This window comes from Acipenser ruthenus, chromosome 3 (assembly GCF_902713425.1).
Source record: "Acipenser ruthenus chromosome 3, fAciRut3.2 maternal haplotype, whole genome shotgun sequence".
Taxonomy (NCBI): domain Eukaryota; kingdom Metazoa; phylum Chordata; class Actinopteri; order Acipenseriformes; family Acipenseridae; genus Acipenser; species Acipenser ruthenus.
Window position 1 is genome coordinate 50,526,662 of NC_081191.1, and position 16,643 is coordinate 50,543,304.

General features: G+C 42.4%; 1 protein-coding gene across 5 annotated transcripts in view; it reads right to left on the bottom strand.

The window, feature by feature from the left end:
- Positions 1 to 16,643, bottom strand: part of LOC117435749 (F-actin-uncapping protein LRRC16A) — a 329,028-nt gene that overhangs the window by 56,040 nt on the left and 256,345 nt on the right. For all 5 annotated transcript variants that reach the window (XM_059013484.1, XM_059013491.1, XM_059013480.1 and 2 more), the window contains 3 exons: positions 12,791 to 12,919; positions 12,241 to 12,372; positions 772 to 947 (listed from right to left, as the gene is read on the bottom strand). In XM_059013484.1, the coding sequence (XP_058869467.1) occupies positions 772 to 947; positions 12,241 to 12,372; positions 12,791 to 12,919 (437 nt within the window). The remainder of the gene's footprint in view (positions 1 to 771; positions 948 to 12,240; positions 12,373 to 12,790; positions 12,920 to 16,643) is intronic.

Here is a 16,643-nt window from a genome sequence, read left to right on the forward strand (position 1 = left end):
AGGTAAATACCCATATGGTAATGGTTACATTTCATACTTGAAAGGGAAGTAATGGTAATCCAAACTCCCAAGACAGGTGTGAAACCACTGTCTCACAGTGAAACATATTAACACAGCTGTTTTTCTCCATCACCTATTTATTACCTGACAAAAATGCAGATACATGTCACAGTGAGGACCAGATGGGTGAAAATTGCAAGACAAATAACATTTCAGGACAAAGCAGATTTACTGTTAACTCTTCCTCAGCAGCATGGGGTGCAAATGCATCTCAGCATGTTTATAATTAACATATGTCATACATCTTTGAATATCCCAGATATCTTTAGATTTTCAAAGGTCTAGCATGCAGAATGAAGTAACATTAAGTAATCAATTCATTACACATACTAAAGACACAGGCCCTCTTTGAAAAGCAATTGCAAAAGCATGGCTGCTTGAAAAACAAAAATTGATATGATTTACAGCTCATTTCTCTAGCATTGTACATGGAACTTGGTAAAACAAATGTGCTTGAACGGTTTTTTTCTGCCTTTTTGGTGATCAAAATTGGACAGTAATATGAGATCCACCACAAAAAACTTGTTATTAGTCTTATACTGATGACTTATCAGTGTAACAAACAAACCATTCTCATCAAATGTAAGTCGTCATGGTTGAGGAAAAAAAAGAAAAAAAACAGTTATTTATATTACTAGATAAATAAAATCTGTAACTTTTAAACTCCTACCACAAAGCACTCTGATGGGTTATGTATGTGTGTGCGCGCACCTGATTTTGTTGAGTATGTCTATTCCGGATTGCTCCAGTAAAACATTCTTGACGAATGTGTGCGGAATGGACATTTTCCCACTGCTAGCCTCAATCAGATCCTGCCGGATGTTGGTTTTCATCATCACGTGAGGGCAGAGCCCTTCAGCTGCATCCACCATTGATTCCAGTTGAGTCTGCAGGGGCAAAGAAAGGGGCAAACAAAAAACATTAGCTACTGTACAACCACAGTCACATGCAGGCCATCATAACTGGATTCCAGAAACGATTCAGCAGTTTTATTGAGCTGAAGCCTGTGGTTAATCAATCAATTTTGGCCACAATCACCCATCCTTTTTTTAAGATGCGCTGGCTGCCACACTGTTTTGCTGGAGAAACAAAGAGATTCCATCAGTGTATGCGTCATGCTGCTAAAGAGCAGGGTCTTGTATCTGAATCTGCTTGCGGGAGACCCAATGAAGAGGAGTGATAGCAACAATGTTTCCCAGATAATGACACCCTTAACAACAACAACAACAACAAAAAAGGCTAACCATAAATTCAACCCAATGCGATTTCATACTCATTCATAAAACAACAAAAGTCAGAGAAAGCCTATTATGTTGATGATATTTGAATTCAAACAAACACAAATGAATGTTTTCTGAGTGATTCACACGCTAATTGTTACAAAAATAAAATATCGGTCACTTTTCCATTGTAAAAATAAAATGGTATAAAAAAATATAATTTATAAATAACATAAATGAAAAAATACAATGGGTAATTTGGCAAAAAATAAATATTCAGGGTATTTTTACTAAACTCGTTCAGCTTGTTAACAAGCGCTAAATATAGCACTTGTCTGCATCCTATAATTCAAGCTTTTTTAAAACTCTCTATGCAAGTTCAACTGGATTTCATATAACATGTTGTCTGCTGGTGAAGAGAACGTTTAATCAATGCATTTTTAAATGTTAAAAACAGTTTTCTTTCAGAAATTGAGATTTTCATGGAGAATTGGTCATTATTATTACATGGCACTGGTTTTAATTCATGGAAATCCATGCTCACCATGAGAAAATACAGCCTTAGTGATACAACAGCACAAATATGCGATGTCAGTGAAGGCAAAATTAAAAAAAATAGTTTTTCAGGCAAACTGGCTGAAGATTTACCCATGGCTGGAGTGTAATAACGATAGTAGTCAAATGTTCGATCTGCAGTGTCTGCGCAACTGTAGTTTGCTCATCGCTGTTACAAAACCTGTACAAACAATGCAGCTTTGAAAAAAAAAAATCTCAGGCAATGGAGACTGCTCTGCATCACAATGATGTACAAAATGTTAGTTTGAGAGACTTATATATATAGTTTCACAGTTCTTGAAATTTACATTTGGAAAGGATCTACAGTTGTGTTATGGTGCATTGCTGGACACACGATTCAGGAAAAAAAAAAAGGTATGCTGTTTTTAAGCATACACATTCTAACCCCTTTCGTGAAAGCACACGTTTTACTAGTTAAAAAGCAGAACTACGTAAGGTAGTGAGAAGATATTATACAAAAATAAATGAAATACAGAAATCGATCCACTTCAAGATTGTGTTTCGTTCATTATTATGTTATCTCTCCTACTTGTTCCATAACGCAGGCAGCTGTTACTTGAACCATGTTATAGCTACTTGCTCAGTTTTTTTTGTGTTTTTTTGGTGTAAGAATTTGAGCAAAACTAATAATTATCTACCTATTGTGTGTTCATTTTTAGTGTTGGTGTTTTGGGGGTAATAACACAGAATTACAAAACAGCAATGGTCATTGAAATGTCTACATAAATTTATATACACTGAAGATATGAAAGGAGTTAGAATGTATATTGCACCATTGCATTTTAAAGTATTGCAATTTTAAGCATAGAATCAGATCTCCTTATACCATATGATCATAGAATATGTGATTATGTATAATGTGGTATATGTTATATATGCTTTTTACTAAGCTGTAAATTAAAGGAAATTTAAATCTAAGTTTACATTACTTGAAGGATATTCACGTGTATGTGAAATAGTGGACAGCAAAGCATCGAAAAGAAATTAAATTGCAGCTGCTGAAGAAATGGTCTGAAAACCCTCTGCTGTTTGATATTTTTTTGTGAAATGCCTAAATGATCCAAACACAGTGGAATTCAAACTGTGCAAGTGACTCTTAACATATGAAGGCACAACCAATTTCTGCAGTACTTGACAACTGTAAGTTCACATTAATATTATTATCATTATTGTCAGGGACGAACCTGAACATTAGCTAAATCCTAGAACACTTTGCTGCCACTTTAGACTGCTTTTCCTCTTTCTTTCTTTTTAAACGTTTTTGAGTTGGCATGGTGCTCACAGATGGAAAAATCACAAAAGTGACACTGCCAGTGAACACGTGTGATTGAAAATTCCTGGAGGCGCTGTCATCTTGAGGTCAGTTTAACAGCGTCCCTCCTTCTGTTTGCCTTTCGTTAACCAACGATACAGTCTTTCTTGTGGCTTAGTGCTGGGAGGTGCAGTGTTACAATAATACACTGATAATGAGTCACTTTCTCACAGGATGAGAGACAGAATTCAATTGAATTGTGACAGAATGGGCCAGCTGATGCTGAGCAAGTTTGTGTATGGGTTGTAGATCAGATATGCTGGTGCCGACGGACACCGGAGACAATGACAGATGGGCATATAGGCAACTTTTGCCGTAAGTTTTTTTTAAATTTAAGAGGCATTGCGTCAAGTGGCTTGGGCACTTGCCGCCGGTGCCGTCGGTTATTTTGCGCCCTGCACTAGGAAGGACGTGCCATCTTTAGAGTAATACCCTTTCATAAACTCTTTGTACACTTTAATACCATTCTTCCTTTATCTGCTCCTGTTGAGCATCTGTTCTCTTTTGCTGGGATGATTTTCAGCCCCTACGCTGACTGTCAGATGACCTCTTCCAGTTAAAGGAGAACTGATGGAGAACAGCCACTGTAGTCTCCTTTTTTATTTATTTATTTTTGTTTAGTGTGCCCAATCGTGTTTTCTGTTTTCCTGCCGATTTTAGTGGTGCCTAATTCTATGTACATTGATCTCTCAGTTGAGCATCCTCCTGTCAGCCTGGGGAGCTCCGGACTGGCGGCACAGGGGGCTAAAGAGAGGCCGAATGGCAAAACCCGAAACTCGTACGCTGTCCCTTGGAAAGCGAACCTGAGGTACCCTCTGTGGCCTGATTTTATTGGGATGTGAAAGTGTCTTTTAAGTCCACTGTAGTGAACCAGTCACCTGGCCTTATTGACTGCAACAACTGCTGCAGTCAATAAGTTAACATTTTGAACCTATGTCTGAGGTTGAGTACTGGTCTGAGGCCACCATCCCGTTTGGGCACAAGGAAGTACCTGGAGTAAAAGCCTTCTTCCAAGTGAATAGGATGAACTGTGCAAATAGCCCGCTTCTGCAGCAGGACTGTCACCTCCTGAGACAACACCAATGCATCTTGCAGATCCGTAACTAACGTTGCAGTCACACCCTGAAATGGAGGAGGACCGTGTCTGAATTGCAGAGGCGCATTGAAGCCAGTACTCCAGGTGACTCCCTGAAAAGGGGCCCTGGGCCTGTGGCAGCAAATTGCTAGGGTTGCTGCTTTGCTTGAGGCTTAGCCTGAGGCTTTTACCTCTGCGCTTGCCGGTGGAACTTATTGAAGTTTTCTCTTTTTGCAGCCACGGGTCTGTTGTGAAACCCCCTCTGGATTTAGCAGGAGTTGGCTGGGCTGGTCTCTGAGGTTGATGGAACATTGGCTGCCAGTTGGGAGCTGGTCTACGTACTGGGGAAGATTGCATGGGAAGCAGACGCACCAGTTCCTTCGTAGACTCCCCTGCCCGATAAGAGCGCTGCAGCAGTGTGGAGTAGTGGTTAGGGCTCTGGAGTCTTGACCGGAGGGTCATGGGTTCAATCCCAGGTGGGGGACACTGCTGCTGTACCCTTGAGCAAGGTACGTTACCTAGATTGCTCCAGTAAAAAACCCAACTGTATAAATGGGTAATTGTATGTAAAAATAATGTGATATCGTGTTACAATTGTAAGTCGCCCGGATAAGGGCATCTGCTAATAAATAAATAATAATAATAATAATCTACCGCAGGACGAAAAGTGTGTCCTGGAGTAATGAGAGCATCCAGCAATGGTACCTTGTCCCCAACCGCTATACGCGCCTGGGACAGCCAGAGCTGACGTTTTGCGGCTATTAACGCAGCAAGATTCCTACCCACTGCCTGCCCATTGAATTTTGATATACGGAGCAGATCATCCTCAAAAATAGTGTTTCCGCTTGTCATCTACAGGCCATGGAACATTTAAAACGTCAGTAACCCTCTTAATCAGTGGCAAGAGCTCTGCTGACAATGATAAATGCCCCACTAGTGTTGTGCTATCTAGGTCACCCTCCTCAGAGGGGAACTTTTGATCAACTACCTCCTCAGAAGCAGTGACATACAGCAGATCCTCCTGCCGCCATTCTGCGTGTACTATTCCCTGTTGCTGTAATGGTGCAGAGGGAGCAGGTGTAGCAGTGCGGTCGTGCAGCTCAGCCAACATGTTGCCCTATTGGGAGACCGCCTCCCAGAGCTTTTCCTGCTGCTCAGCTCTCTGATCTATGAGACCAGTAGCTTTTCCTCCTCCTTTTCTTAGGAGGGGAAACCGGAGAAGGGGAAGGAGAAGGAGGGGATATTTTGTAAATATATTTAGGAATTTCTTTATAATCCACAAATTTTACTTACTAAAGTTCAGTTAGTTCTGTTGAAGGGGAAAAAAGAAGGTTTTTAAAAATAAGATTTGCCAAAGATATCCCGTTTAAGAATAGTTGTTTTTTCTAGTTGTTTTTTGTTTGGGTGCTTAAAAAAAAAACCCAAAAAAGAGCTGTGGGAGTGCAATGGGAGCTATAGTTGTGTGTATGGTACAGCTGTACAGTATTTTGTTTGACTATATTTTTGTATATAAGTTGAGAATTGTTTTATTTTCCGGATTTTTCTTTCTTACATTAATATAATAAACATCAAGGATGAGAAATTTGCTAGAATTCTGTGTTTTTGAGTGTGTTAAGTGTCCCGTACCTGTGGTTTATGTCCATTTGCTTCAAATCGTCAGAAATTTGGGCATAAACTTTCTCATTTCTGACGCATGACTCCAGATCTTCTGCCCACAGAGAAACTAGAATCTGCACTTCCTCAGCGTCCCAAGGCTGTACTTTTCTCTCATCACACTCGCTGTCCGCCATGTTTGTTTATTTTTCTTTCTGGAGTGTACTGACTGATGTAACGTAATGATGAAAATCCTTAACCCCACCCCTGACTCGGCTCGCAGCTAGATTCGGATGTATTGTGAGGCCAGAGTTTCGCAGTTTGGTTCTTGCTCAGCTCGACAAATAGCCAGTGGAGAACTACCCGTACCCATACCCATACCCGTACCGTACCGAGCCCTTACGGGTCGGATGTGTCAGTGGAGAAGGGGTATTAAAGTCAGCGCTCACTCCTTCCTCACGCAGTTTGAGAGAGAAAATGGCGCTGAGCCTTATACGTTAGACAGAGACGACGTCTGGCGCATACCGGGCTCTTAAAGGTAATTTGGGCTAAGAGGTTATATCTCAGATTGTAATGGTTATATTTCGTACTTGAAAGGGAATATCTAGGCTACTTGAAACTTATGCTGGCTACACAAAACTGGCTTACATATTTCGACCCCTCACTGTTTAAAATAATTGTATATGTATTCAGATTGCTTTTTTATTCATTTATTCATGTAATAATTGTAAACCTATAGGATAATTTAAAAACTACCTCTCAAAAGCGTCAGTTGTCTATTTCGTTTAATAAATTGTGGCAATGTGCCCCGTCCCTGTGTGCATTTGTATGTTGCGTGCGTGTGTTAATGTTGGTGTATAGATTGGTACACGGGATATAAACGGGTCTGTGTTTCACGTGTATTTAAAGTGTATATTTGTATTTAGGCACGGGATTGCACATCACGCACGTGCATTTAAAATATAATATGTGAACACGGGGTTTCACGTAATGAATTCACGTGCTGGGATTCAAGTGAATAATTAATTAGTAATTGAATCCCAGCACAAACAGTATAAATAGATGCACGTTTAGTCACTCGTGGTTGGGTGTTCGAGAGTGGAGAACGGGTGAGAGAGAAGGTGAACGTAAAAGTAGTAAAGTGAAATCTAGAAGTGTTTGTACTCACCGTGTTTGTTTGTCTCTCCGTGCACCATTTGTTAAGTGTTAGTTTGTTTTGTTTGTCTGTTTATTTTGGCTACAAGTGCCGTGTCCTGTGTTTTTGTTACAACCTTTTTATTTTCTGTTCTGTTTATTAAATGCTGAGCGCGATCACGCGCTCAGCTATACCAAAACCCCAAGTCTCTCTGTATTCCTTCCTGCTTCTGGTCTGACGCCACCCACTCTGGACGTCTTTGTGACACGTGGTGGCAGCGGTGGGATCGACAGCGCCTCCAGGACTCAGGCCAGAGCAGGAACCGCAGTTTGGATTTAAAAAAAGAAAAAAAAAAAAAAAAAAAAATGGCAGAAGACGCCATCAAAGTGCGGGACTGGATGCTGGAAAATGCTGGGCTGGAGGCCCAGTCTATCCCAGTAGTCGTCCAGTTCCTGCGATTTATGGATAGGGAGCGATGGGAGGCATATGCGAGGGAACAGACCGTAAGCACCTGGGAGGAAGGTGTGGGGTTGGTCCTCAGCTACCTGGAGGCAGTTATAAGTGGAACAGCAGCCCAGGTAGCAGGTCCACCAGCAGAGGAAGAATGCCTGCTGCCCCCGTCTCCACCAGCAGAGGAAGAATGCCTGCTGGTTTTGCCTCCACAGCCCAAGCGGAAGGAGCCTGAGCGTCCACAGCCCAAGCGGGAGGAGCCCGAACGTCCTACGCCTGAGTGGGAGGAGCCCGAACGTCCTACGCCTGAGTGGGAGGAGCCCGAACGTCCTACGCCTGAGTGGGAGGAGCCCGAACGTCCTACGCCTGAGTGGGGGGAGCCCGAACGTCCACAGCCCAAAAGGGAGGAGTCGGTGCGTCCACAGCCCAACAGGGAGGAGTCGGTGCGTCCACAGCCCAACAGGGAGGAGTCGTTGCGTCCACAGCCCAACAGGGAGGAGTCGGGGCGTCCACAGCCCAAAAGGGAGGAGTCGGTGCGTCCACAGCCCGAAGAGAGGGAAGTCGGGGCTTCCACAGCCCTAGGACCCAAGCTGCCAGCAGAGGGAGAATCCCTGCTGGTTCCACCTCCACCGCAGTGGGAGGACTGCTTGCCCCTCCCACCTCCACCAGCAGAGGGGGAATACCTGCTGGTCCCACCTCCACCAGCAGAGGGTGAATGCCTGCTGGTTCCACCTCCACCGCAGTGGGAGGACTGCTTGCCCCTCCCACCTCCACCAGCAGAGGGTGAATACCTGCTGGTTCCACCTCCACCAGGAGCAGAGGAGCTGGAGCTGCCTCTGCCTCCACCACCACCAGGAGCAGAGGAGCTGGAGCTGCCTCTGCCTCCACCACCTCCAGGAGCAGAGGAGCAGGAGCTGCCTCTGCCTCCGCCACCACCACCGCAAGGAGCAGAGGAGCAGGAGCTGCCTCTGCCTCCGCCACCACCACCGCAAGGAGCAGAGGAGCAGGAGCTGCCTCTGCCTCCGCCACCACCACCGCAAGGAGCAGAGGAGCAGGAGCTGCCTCTGCCTCCGCCACCACCACCGGAAGGAGCAGAGGAGCAGGAGCTGCCTCTGCCACTTCCAGGAGCAGAGGAGCAGGAGCTGCCTCTGCCTCCACCACCGCCAGAAGCAGAACAGCAGGAGCTGTCTCTGCTTCCCGTACCTCCACCACGGGGAGTACGGTGGCCGGAGCCCCAGAAAGGGGAGCTGTCGGCCACGAAGAAGGGGGAGGAGGTCTGGAAACCACCAACCCCAGCAGCAGTTTCGCTGCCGGAGATCGTGGGGGAGGTCAGGAAGCCTGCTCCCACTGCAGCAGTTTCGCTGCCGGAGATCGTGGGGGAGGTCTGGAGACCTGCTCCCACTGCAGTGGTTTCGCTGCCGGAGATCGTGGGGGAGGTCCGGAGACCTGCTCTCACTGCAGCAGTTTCGCTGCCGGAGATTGTGGGGGAGGTCAGGAGACCTGCTCCCACTGCAGCTTCTTCGCTGCCGGCAGTACTGTGGTCGGAGCCCCACCAAGGGGAGCTACCGGCTACGAAGGAAGGGGGTGAGGTCAGGAGACCAGCATCCCCTGCAGCAAGTTCGCTGCAAGCATGGACCAGCAGGCTGTCAGCCGTGCCACTACCGGCAGGGGTGCTGACAGCATTGCCAGCCAAGGGCCCACTGAAGCCTCCCTTCCCAGCCCGAGACTTTGTCCTGGACTGCTGGATTTTTAAGGGGGGAGGTGGCCGTTGAGGCCATGTGTGCTGCGCACAAGGGGGGGTATATGTGGCAATGTGCCCCGTCCCTGTGTGCATTTGTATGTTGCGTGCGTGTGTTAATGTTGGTGTATAGATTGGTACACGGGATATAAACGGGTCTGTGTTTCACGTGTATTTAAAGTGTATATTTGTATTTAGGCACGGGATTGCACATCACGCACGTGCATTTAAAATATAATATGTGAACACGGGGTTTCACGTAATGAATTCACGTGCTGGGATTCAAGTGAATAATTAATTAGTAATTGAATCCCAGCACAAACAGTATAAATAGATGCACGTTTAGTCACTCGTGGTTGGGTGTTCGAGAGTGGAGAACGGGTGAGAGAGAAGGTGAACGTAAAAGTAGTAAAGTGAAATCTAGAAGTGTTTGTACTCACCGTGTTTGTTTGTCTCTCCGTGCACCATTTGTTAAGTGTTAGTTCGTTTTGTTTGTCTGTTTATTTTGGCTACAAGTGCCGTGTCCTGTGTTTTTGTTACAACCTTTTTATTTTCTGTTCTGTTTATTAAATGCTGAGCGCGATCACGCGCTCAGCTATACCAAAACCCCAAGTCTCTCTGTATTCCTTCTTGCTTCTGGTCTGACGCCACCCACTCTGGCCGTCTTTGTGACATAAATGCATGGTAAAAGCATGCGCAATGGGGTTTCGCAAAACTACATAAAACAACAATTAATAAGAGCCCAATGTATATGTTTTATTGATGCTGCAATTAAGCTATATAGTAAACAAACCGAAACAAAACAAAAATAAACGGCCAAAATGTTTGTTCTGTAGATCCCATTCAACAGAGGGGGAGGAAGAAGACCAACACCTCTGTCACATCGACAGCTCTAGAAAGAAGAACAAAGGGAGAATGAGGTGACAGGTCAACAACAGGACAATGACTTCAGGCCAGCAGTGTTATCCTGCCCAAAGTCCATCAGTGCTGCCGAGTACTAGGAGTTGGTGACAGCTACTCGATCTCAGCTGTATTTGCATATGTGTAATTCATTTTTTTGTTACATAAAGACTACATTTCAGTTAAAAAAAAAAAAAAAAAAAACATTTCACATTTCAGCTAACATCCAGCATCTTTTTTTGTTGTCTTATGCAGGGAAATAATTTTGATAGTACAGGGTACGTGCATTGTAGTGACAGCTCATTATATCGGCTGAATTAACGCTATTAAATAAAACTAGACAGAATGCAATACAAACATAAACTGACAATTGTTCTGATTGTAAAATAAAAAAGGAACTTCTGTTTAATGTTAAAAGCTGTCTGTTATTGATTCAGTATAAAGTGATCTTGCTAGTAGTAGGGACCCCTGAACTCCATAGTGGTCAATAATACATACCTTGTATGCCATTCCCACTAATGGATGGTTTTAGAGTTAACTCAGGCATTTACAAAGATGTGTCCTCGTTCCGCAAAAACAAATTGTTTTAAAATTAGAAAACAGAAATACTTGGATAGCCTACAAAATACATATATGTAATACAATGTCTATTATAGTACACAATTTAATCAATACATATAAAAAAGGCGCTCCCTGGTCTGTCTCGCAGTAGTGGAAACTGGAGCGTCTCCCAGTGCTCCCTAGGCTAAAAGCCTCATGTTCCCTAATAGACTGTGTCCTCTGGAAGGTCAGTATGACATCCATTTTGTAAGGTAATATTTTGAAAAAAACAACATGCCACGAAATAATTGCTGACCTGAGGACTGTATTGTAGTGTACTATCTGACCGATCCAGAACATCAGAAACACATTTTTAACATTCCAGATGTACACTCAATGACATATAGAGGAGAGGTGATGGCTTGATTATATCTGTGATCAGCAGGAGTACTTGGGTTGCAAAACGGTGTCATAAGCCATGAATACACTGCCCGGCACGCTTCACTAAAGCTGCAGTAACTTCATGTACTGCACCGCTTACAGCTGACTGGCTAATACCTGCAGCAGCACCTACAGTCCTCAAAGGAACCAGTGGCAAAAGTGAGTGCAACTATAACCTTTAATGCAACAGGGAATGTGTTATATCTTCCCGTATCTCTTTCCAGATCTGCCTGCAGTAACTGGCAGATATCAGCTATAATTTGCTTGATAGTCAGAGGCGATTGTATGCATTCGCTGTCTGATAGGCGTAAAAAAGAGACACAGGTTCTGAAAACTCTATTTCTTCTCTCCCTACGATGCAGAAATGCTGATGCATATTCCATTCTCTCTAAAAACAAATAAACACAACATGAATAGATATTGATTTATAAAATAGAAATATAGATATGTATATATACTTACGTTTGTCTTTTTTCTACTACCCTCGGCACAGATGATTGCGCTTCGAATAAGCTTGCCTTAGATGTCTCTTTCAAAATGCCAACGCAGCACCAGCGCCTCATTGAAATCACTTCACAACGAAATGTTGATGACACACCTTTAAAAGGTATGCCCACACTGGCGCTAGCCCTAAAAGACGACGCAAAGCATGGCTCCAGAATCGCATTCCAGTGCAAAAAAAGTTTGAGCTCCAAAAATCGTGCCCAAACAACCTTTGCACTGTCATATGAAAATCGGGCCCACACTTTATTATAAAAGTTCTATTGTATTAAATATTTGCTAAAGACAGGAGCATGCTTTCCATATTTCCTCAAACAATTTAGATGAGGAAACCTGCAGTTTGAGTGCCATCTGATTCAGTACACTACAAAAAATAAAATAATTTAAAAAATAATTAAATATAAAATTGCCATAAAGCACCATGATACTGTGTATGTCTCTCTTTACACAGATGATACAATAGTGGATATCATAGGGTTTTATTTAAATAAGTGAAGAAAATATAGGTAACACATATTGATAAGTGTTACAGCCATGTATAATTACTTATATTCCATATTTAATGGAAATCTGTATAAAAAACAATCAAAGAAAGATTTTTTCTACGGATATAGTATGTTAGTACATTGAAACTACATTGCTGCTTCCAACTGAAATTATTTGTTTGTAAACAGTCACTTTCATTCCTTGCGTATTTACCTTTAATTGTTCATCTACAACCAGCGTGACCTCCCCAGCCATGGACTCCAGTTTCTCATGAATGGGATTGGAGGAAGAGCCATTGACACCTGTCCAGGAAGCCCCGCCCAGGTGATACAGGTTTGGCAACAGCTGCATGGAATGGGAATCAGTTAGACTTGGAGAACTGACACCTCAACAAACAAAATGAGAAACAGCAATGTTATCATTCCTCTTTAAATTAAATTATTATGTCAAGTCCCTTTGATTCTTGTCTAAAGGAGAGGCAACCTATAATTTAAAAAAAAAATAATTCTATCAACAGGCTCAAAGTACATGAAAAGTTTCAAAAGCCCAGTCATCGTTTGAAAGTCCCCTTGTGGTTTACTGAAGAAATATGACTTTATTTTGACTTGAGGTAAGAAATCATATTTTAAATCTATAGTTATCTCTCCTTTAAGGCAGAAGCAAAGCTGCACTGATAATAAAAAAATTTGCAAGTTGAGCTAGACTTAATAATAATAATAATAATAATAATAATAATAATAATAATAATAATAACAACAACAACCGTTTTTGAGTTTTTAGCATCCCTCATGTAGTTTTCCGCCATTTTAACATCCTCCATCACAGAATCAGTTTCCGAGTTTCTCAAAGAGTTAAGGTGATCTTGGACTTTGACACACATCCTGTTGATCATCTAAGAGCAGCAAAACAGAAAAAATGTGTCATGTTTTACCTGTATGGTTTTAGTAACCTATCAACAGAACGTGGCAAAACAATAAATACAAATAAAACACAAGGGGGAGAGGCTTGGTTTAAACACAGACTAGCTTGCCTTTTTAGAAAGGTTTTAAGTTCTGCTCTTAAACATCACTGCATCCTGAAAAGTTACAACTAGCCATTGTTTTATGATTTGCACATGTGAAAGACACTTTGTGAATGTAATTTTCTTTCATTTACTATCACGTACATCATTTCTCTTGCACTAACATTCAGTAATAAATGCTTTAAAAAGGCACATTTACTTGGGTGTATTTGGTCCCCACAACTACTGAGGCAATCTAGCCTAATATTCTACCGCACAAACTGTACATTTACATATAGGTCTGTGTTATGAAACTACATGCCCCTCCATTCACAGTGCTTCAGGCAAACCCCTGCTATGCTCAGTGGTTTTGCAGAAGAGCATCTAATGTAAACATGAAGAGTGTCTGGTTTTATTGGAGCAGTCCTCAGTATTTCTAACCAAGCACTCCCTATATAGAACAGGCAGTGCAATTGGAAAAAAGTAAATGGAGTTTATTTTAGAGATGTTTTCAATAAAAAGGTTACTTAAAAAAAATGTAAAAAACAAAAAAAATTGAAACAGTAAACACCAGATTGCATTGTTATACAGCAGTTTGTGAACATATTCGCATACTTACACAGTGCACTCAGTTTATAAGAATCATATCCGTCCTGGATGATTTGATTCTTATAAGCGGTTGATTCTTAAAAAACAGACCGAGATGATTACTGTGGTGAAGTGCTGCAGAATCAGTATGTTACTTTGAGAATAAGAGCTTTGCTCCCTGCAGTGTAATAGGTTGACCACTAGATGTCATGATTTCCCACATGTATGCACGCCTCTATAGTTGTTTCCTTAACGAATTAAGGATAATGGTCAATTGGTTAACTGTCTGTTAAAGTTAATAACACCTTGATAAAAAGGGCTTAGCCGATAGCTTTGTGATGGGAGTACAGAGGAGTAAGGAGGTGGAAGAGTGCGTGCATTGCAGAAGCTAAGAGAAAGAAATCAAAACCAAAGAGCGAGTAAGAGATCTGTTAGTTCCAGTACTATACTGTGCAAATAAGTAAAGTAGTCGCAGTATATGTGTAGTTTCCGTTGGTGGGGGGGGGGGGGGGGGTCATATGAACTGTTTTGATTTGTATTTGTTTAGTTGGGTAAACGGCTTATCCGTCCTGACGTCTGACAGGGACCACAGGAAGTATTGTTTAGTTCATGCTCCAAGTCCAACTGAAAGCTACCTTTATTTTGTTTGTTTTGTTTTATTAGGGGTCGTTTCCCCACCGCACTGTAAAAAAAATAAAACCAACACCGGTTTTAAACTGTAAATCAAGACTCCAGCCTCGGCCACGTCCCCTTACAATTAGCAAAAGCGCCTCCACGGGTCAGCAGTTTAAATACAGTATACAAATGTCAATGGTGCTTAATCACTGAGGACAATACATCAAAACATGTCCTCGTGGGTAAGCAACTTGTTATATGATCACAATTATGTTTACTCAAGGCTGCAGAATCCTATTTTACTACAGTATACTTGAGAAACTATCATCTCGTGAGGGTGCCTAGTTTAACTGCCGTGCAGTGTTGTGTAATTGCCTTTGAATTAAAATTACATTACAGTACAGTATTTTACTGTCAGGACATCACTGCATGATCCATACTAAGTATGTGCCTAATCACACATGATGTGATCAAATTCAAATTCAAAAACAGTTGTGTATTGTGTAGTGTCAAGGTTGGGTCATAATATCATTGTTTTTTTTTTTAAATAAAATGTAGTCATTGCCAATGATTTTACCCTAGTTTTCTCCCCAATTTGGAATTGCCAATTGTATTTTATTAATCCCGGTTCACCGCTGCAACCCCCTGGTGATTTGGGGAACGGTGGCTGACACATGCGTCCTCCGAAACATGTCCCTGCCTAGCCGGCTTTTTTCACACTGCAGATCCACATCAAAGCCATCAGACTTATAGTGCCGGAGGACAACACAGATCTGAATGGTTCCACTGCAGACCTACAGGCACCCCATCAGCCACAGGGGTCGTTGGTGCGCGGTGAACCGTGCCCTGCCGACCTAAGCCCTCCTTAACCGGGCGGTGCTCGGCCAATTGTGCGCCACCCCCTGGGAACTCACAGTCGGCAATGACACAGCCTGGATTCAAACCCGCGATCTCCAGGCTATAGGGCGCATCCTGCTCTCCACGCGGAGCGCCTTTACTGGATGCGCCACTCAGGAGCCCCAATATCATTCTGTTTATGAAATTAACAGAAATTGAATATACAGGGAAAGGGTGGTCCTAAGCCATTCGCTGTGTCTGCTTGGTTTCTTGTCACAAACTCCCCCACTGATAAAGAATGCTTTTAAAAATACTGGACAAAGGGGTTTATCTTCACCATCGCTGAATGAATCCTTTGGCGCCAGAGGTGTCTTCCAAAAGGGTACAAACAAGACAGTTTTTAGTATTTTGACACCTTGGACAGAAAACAGTCCACCTCATAAATACAGCCGACAGGGGAAAAACAGTGGACCAATTGAGAACCCTGGCATCTCGGAAAGAGAACATCCAAAGGGAAAACACTCCATGTGGACTCGGGCACCGCCCCAAATAAACAAATTATCCAATCACCGGGGTGAGGAGTAGGAAAAGACAGCACGACTTTCAATCGGGGCTCCCGACACGAAACCCAAGGCTCTTGACACACAACTTTGACAATCTGAAGACCCAGCCTGCGACTGGCTTGAACAGAGATATCGTTTTCAGAAACTATATATATATATATACAGATATGAGATAACTACTCTAGTGTAATCAAATCTCTAACTTAGCCCCGATTGATCACTGGAGAAAGAGTTGGATGAACATTTGAAGTCGACAGAGATTGAAATATATTCAGTCTTGTATTAGCTAGCAGTGCTGGAATCTGCACATTCTGTGGAGGATTTGCTGTTTCAGTGGAATACCTAAATAGTTAATGATTTGTTTTTGCAAAAACATTTCTTTAGTCCCCTGGTAAGGAGACACAAAAGCAAAGAAGACAGACCCCAGAACCTGGACTCTCTGCCAACAGGAAAGCCTTTCAGTGCCTGTTTTTCATTGAAGACACAGATCAGCTGGAGGAGGCAGCAAATAGTCTGTTAAGTATTAACACGTAGTGTTTTTATTATCCTCTTATGAACTCGAGAATAAGCAGACCTTAAAGTAAAATGAACGTTTTGTTTTAGGTAGAATGTAAGAAAAGTATTATTGCTTTCAATTCATGCTTTGAGTTAGTAATTGTTTGTTGTATGTGATTTATACAAATTGATGTGGGCTTTACAATACAATTATTATTCTGCGTTTAAAGCTAGAATCCAAATTTAGCTGTCTTGATAATAGATAATTCTCGTTAGGTTGTCTGGACGCAAAGAGCATCTATCTCGGAAGAGTGAGAATTGACTTCTGAACCAAAACATATATATGAGACTGATTTAACAATGCTTTGATTATCAAATACTAACAAAAGTAAATAATTGTGTTAACGATAGCCCTGTTAACACTAACCTTCGCCTTAAATAACCGTCAGGAATGTGGTTGTAACCTTTAAGGGAATCTCCCATAGATTGCTTTGGATCGCTAATCAGCTATTGGGAGT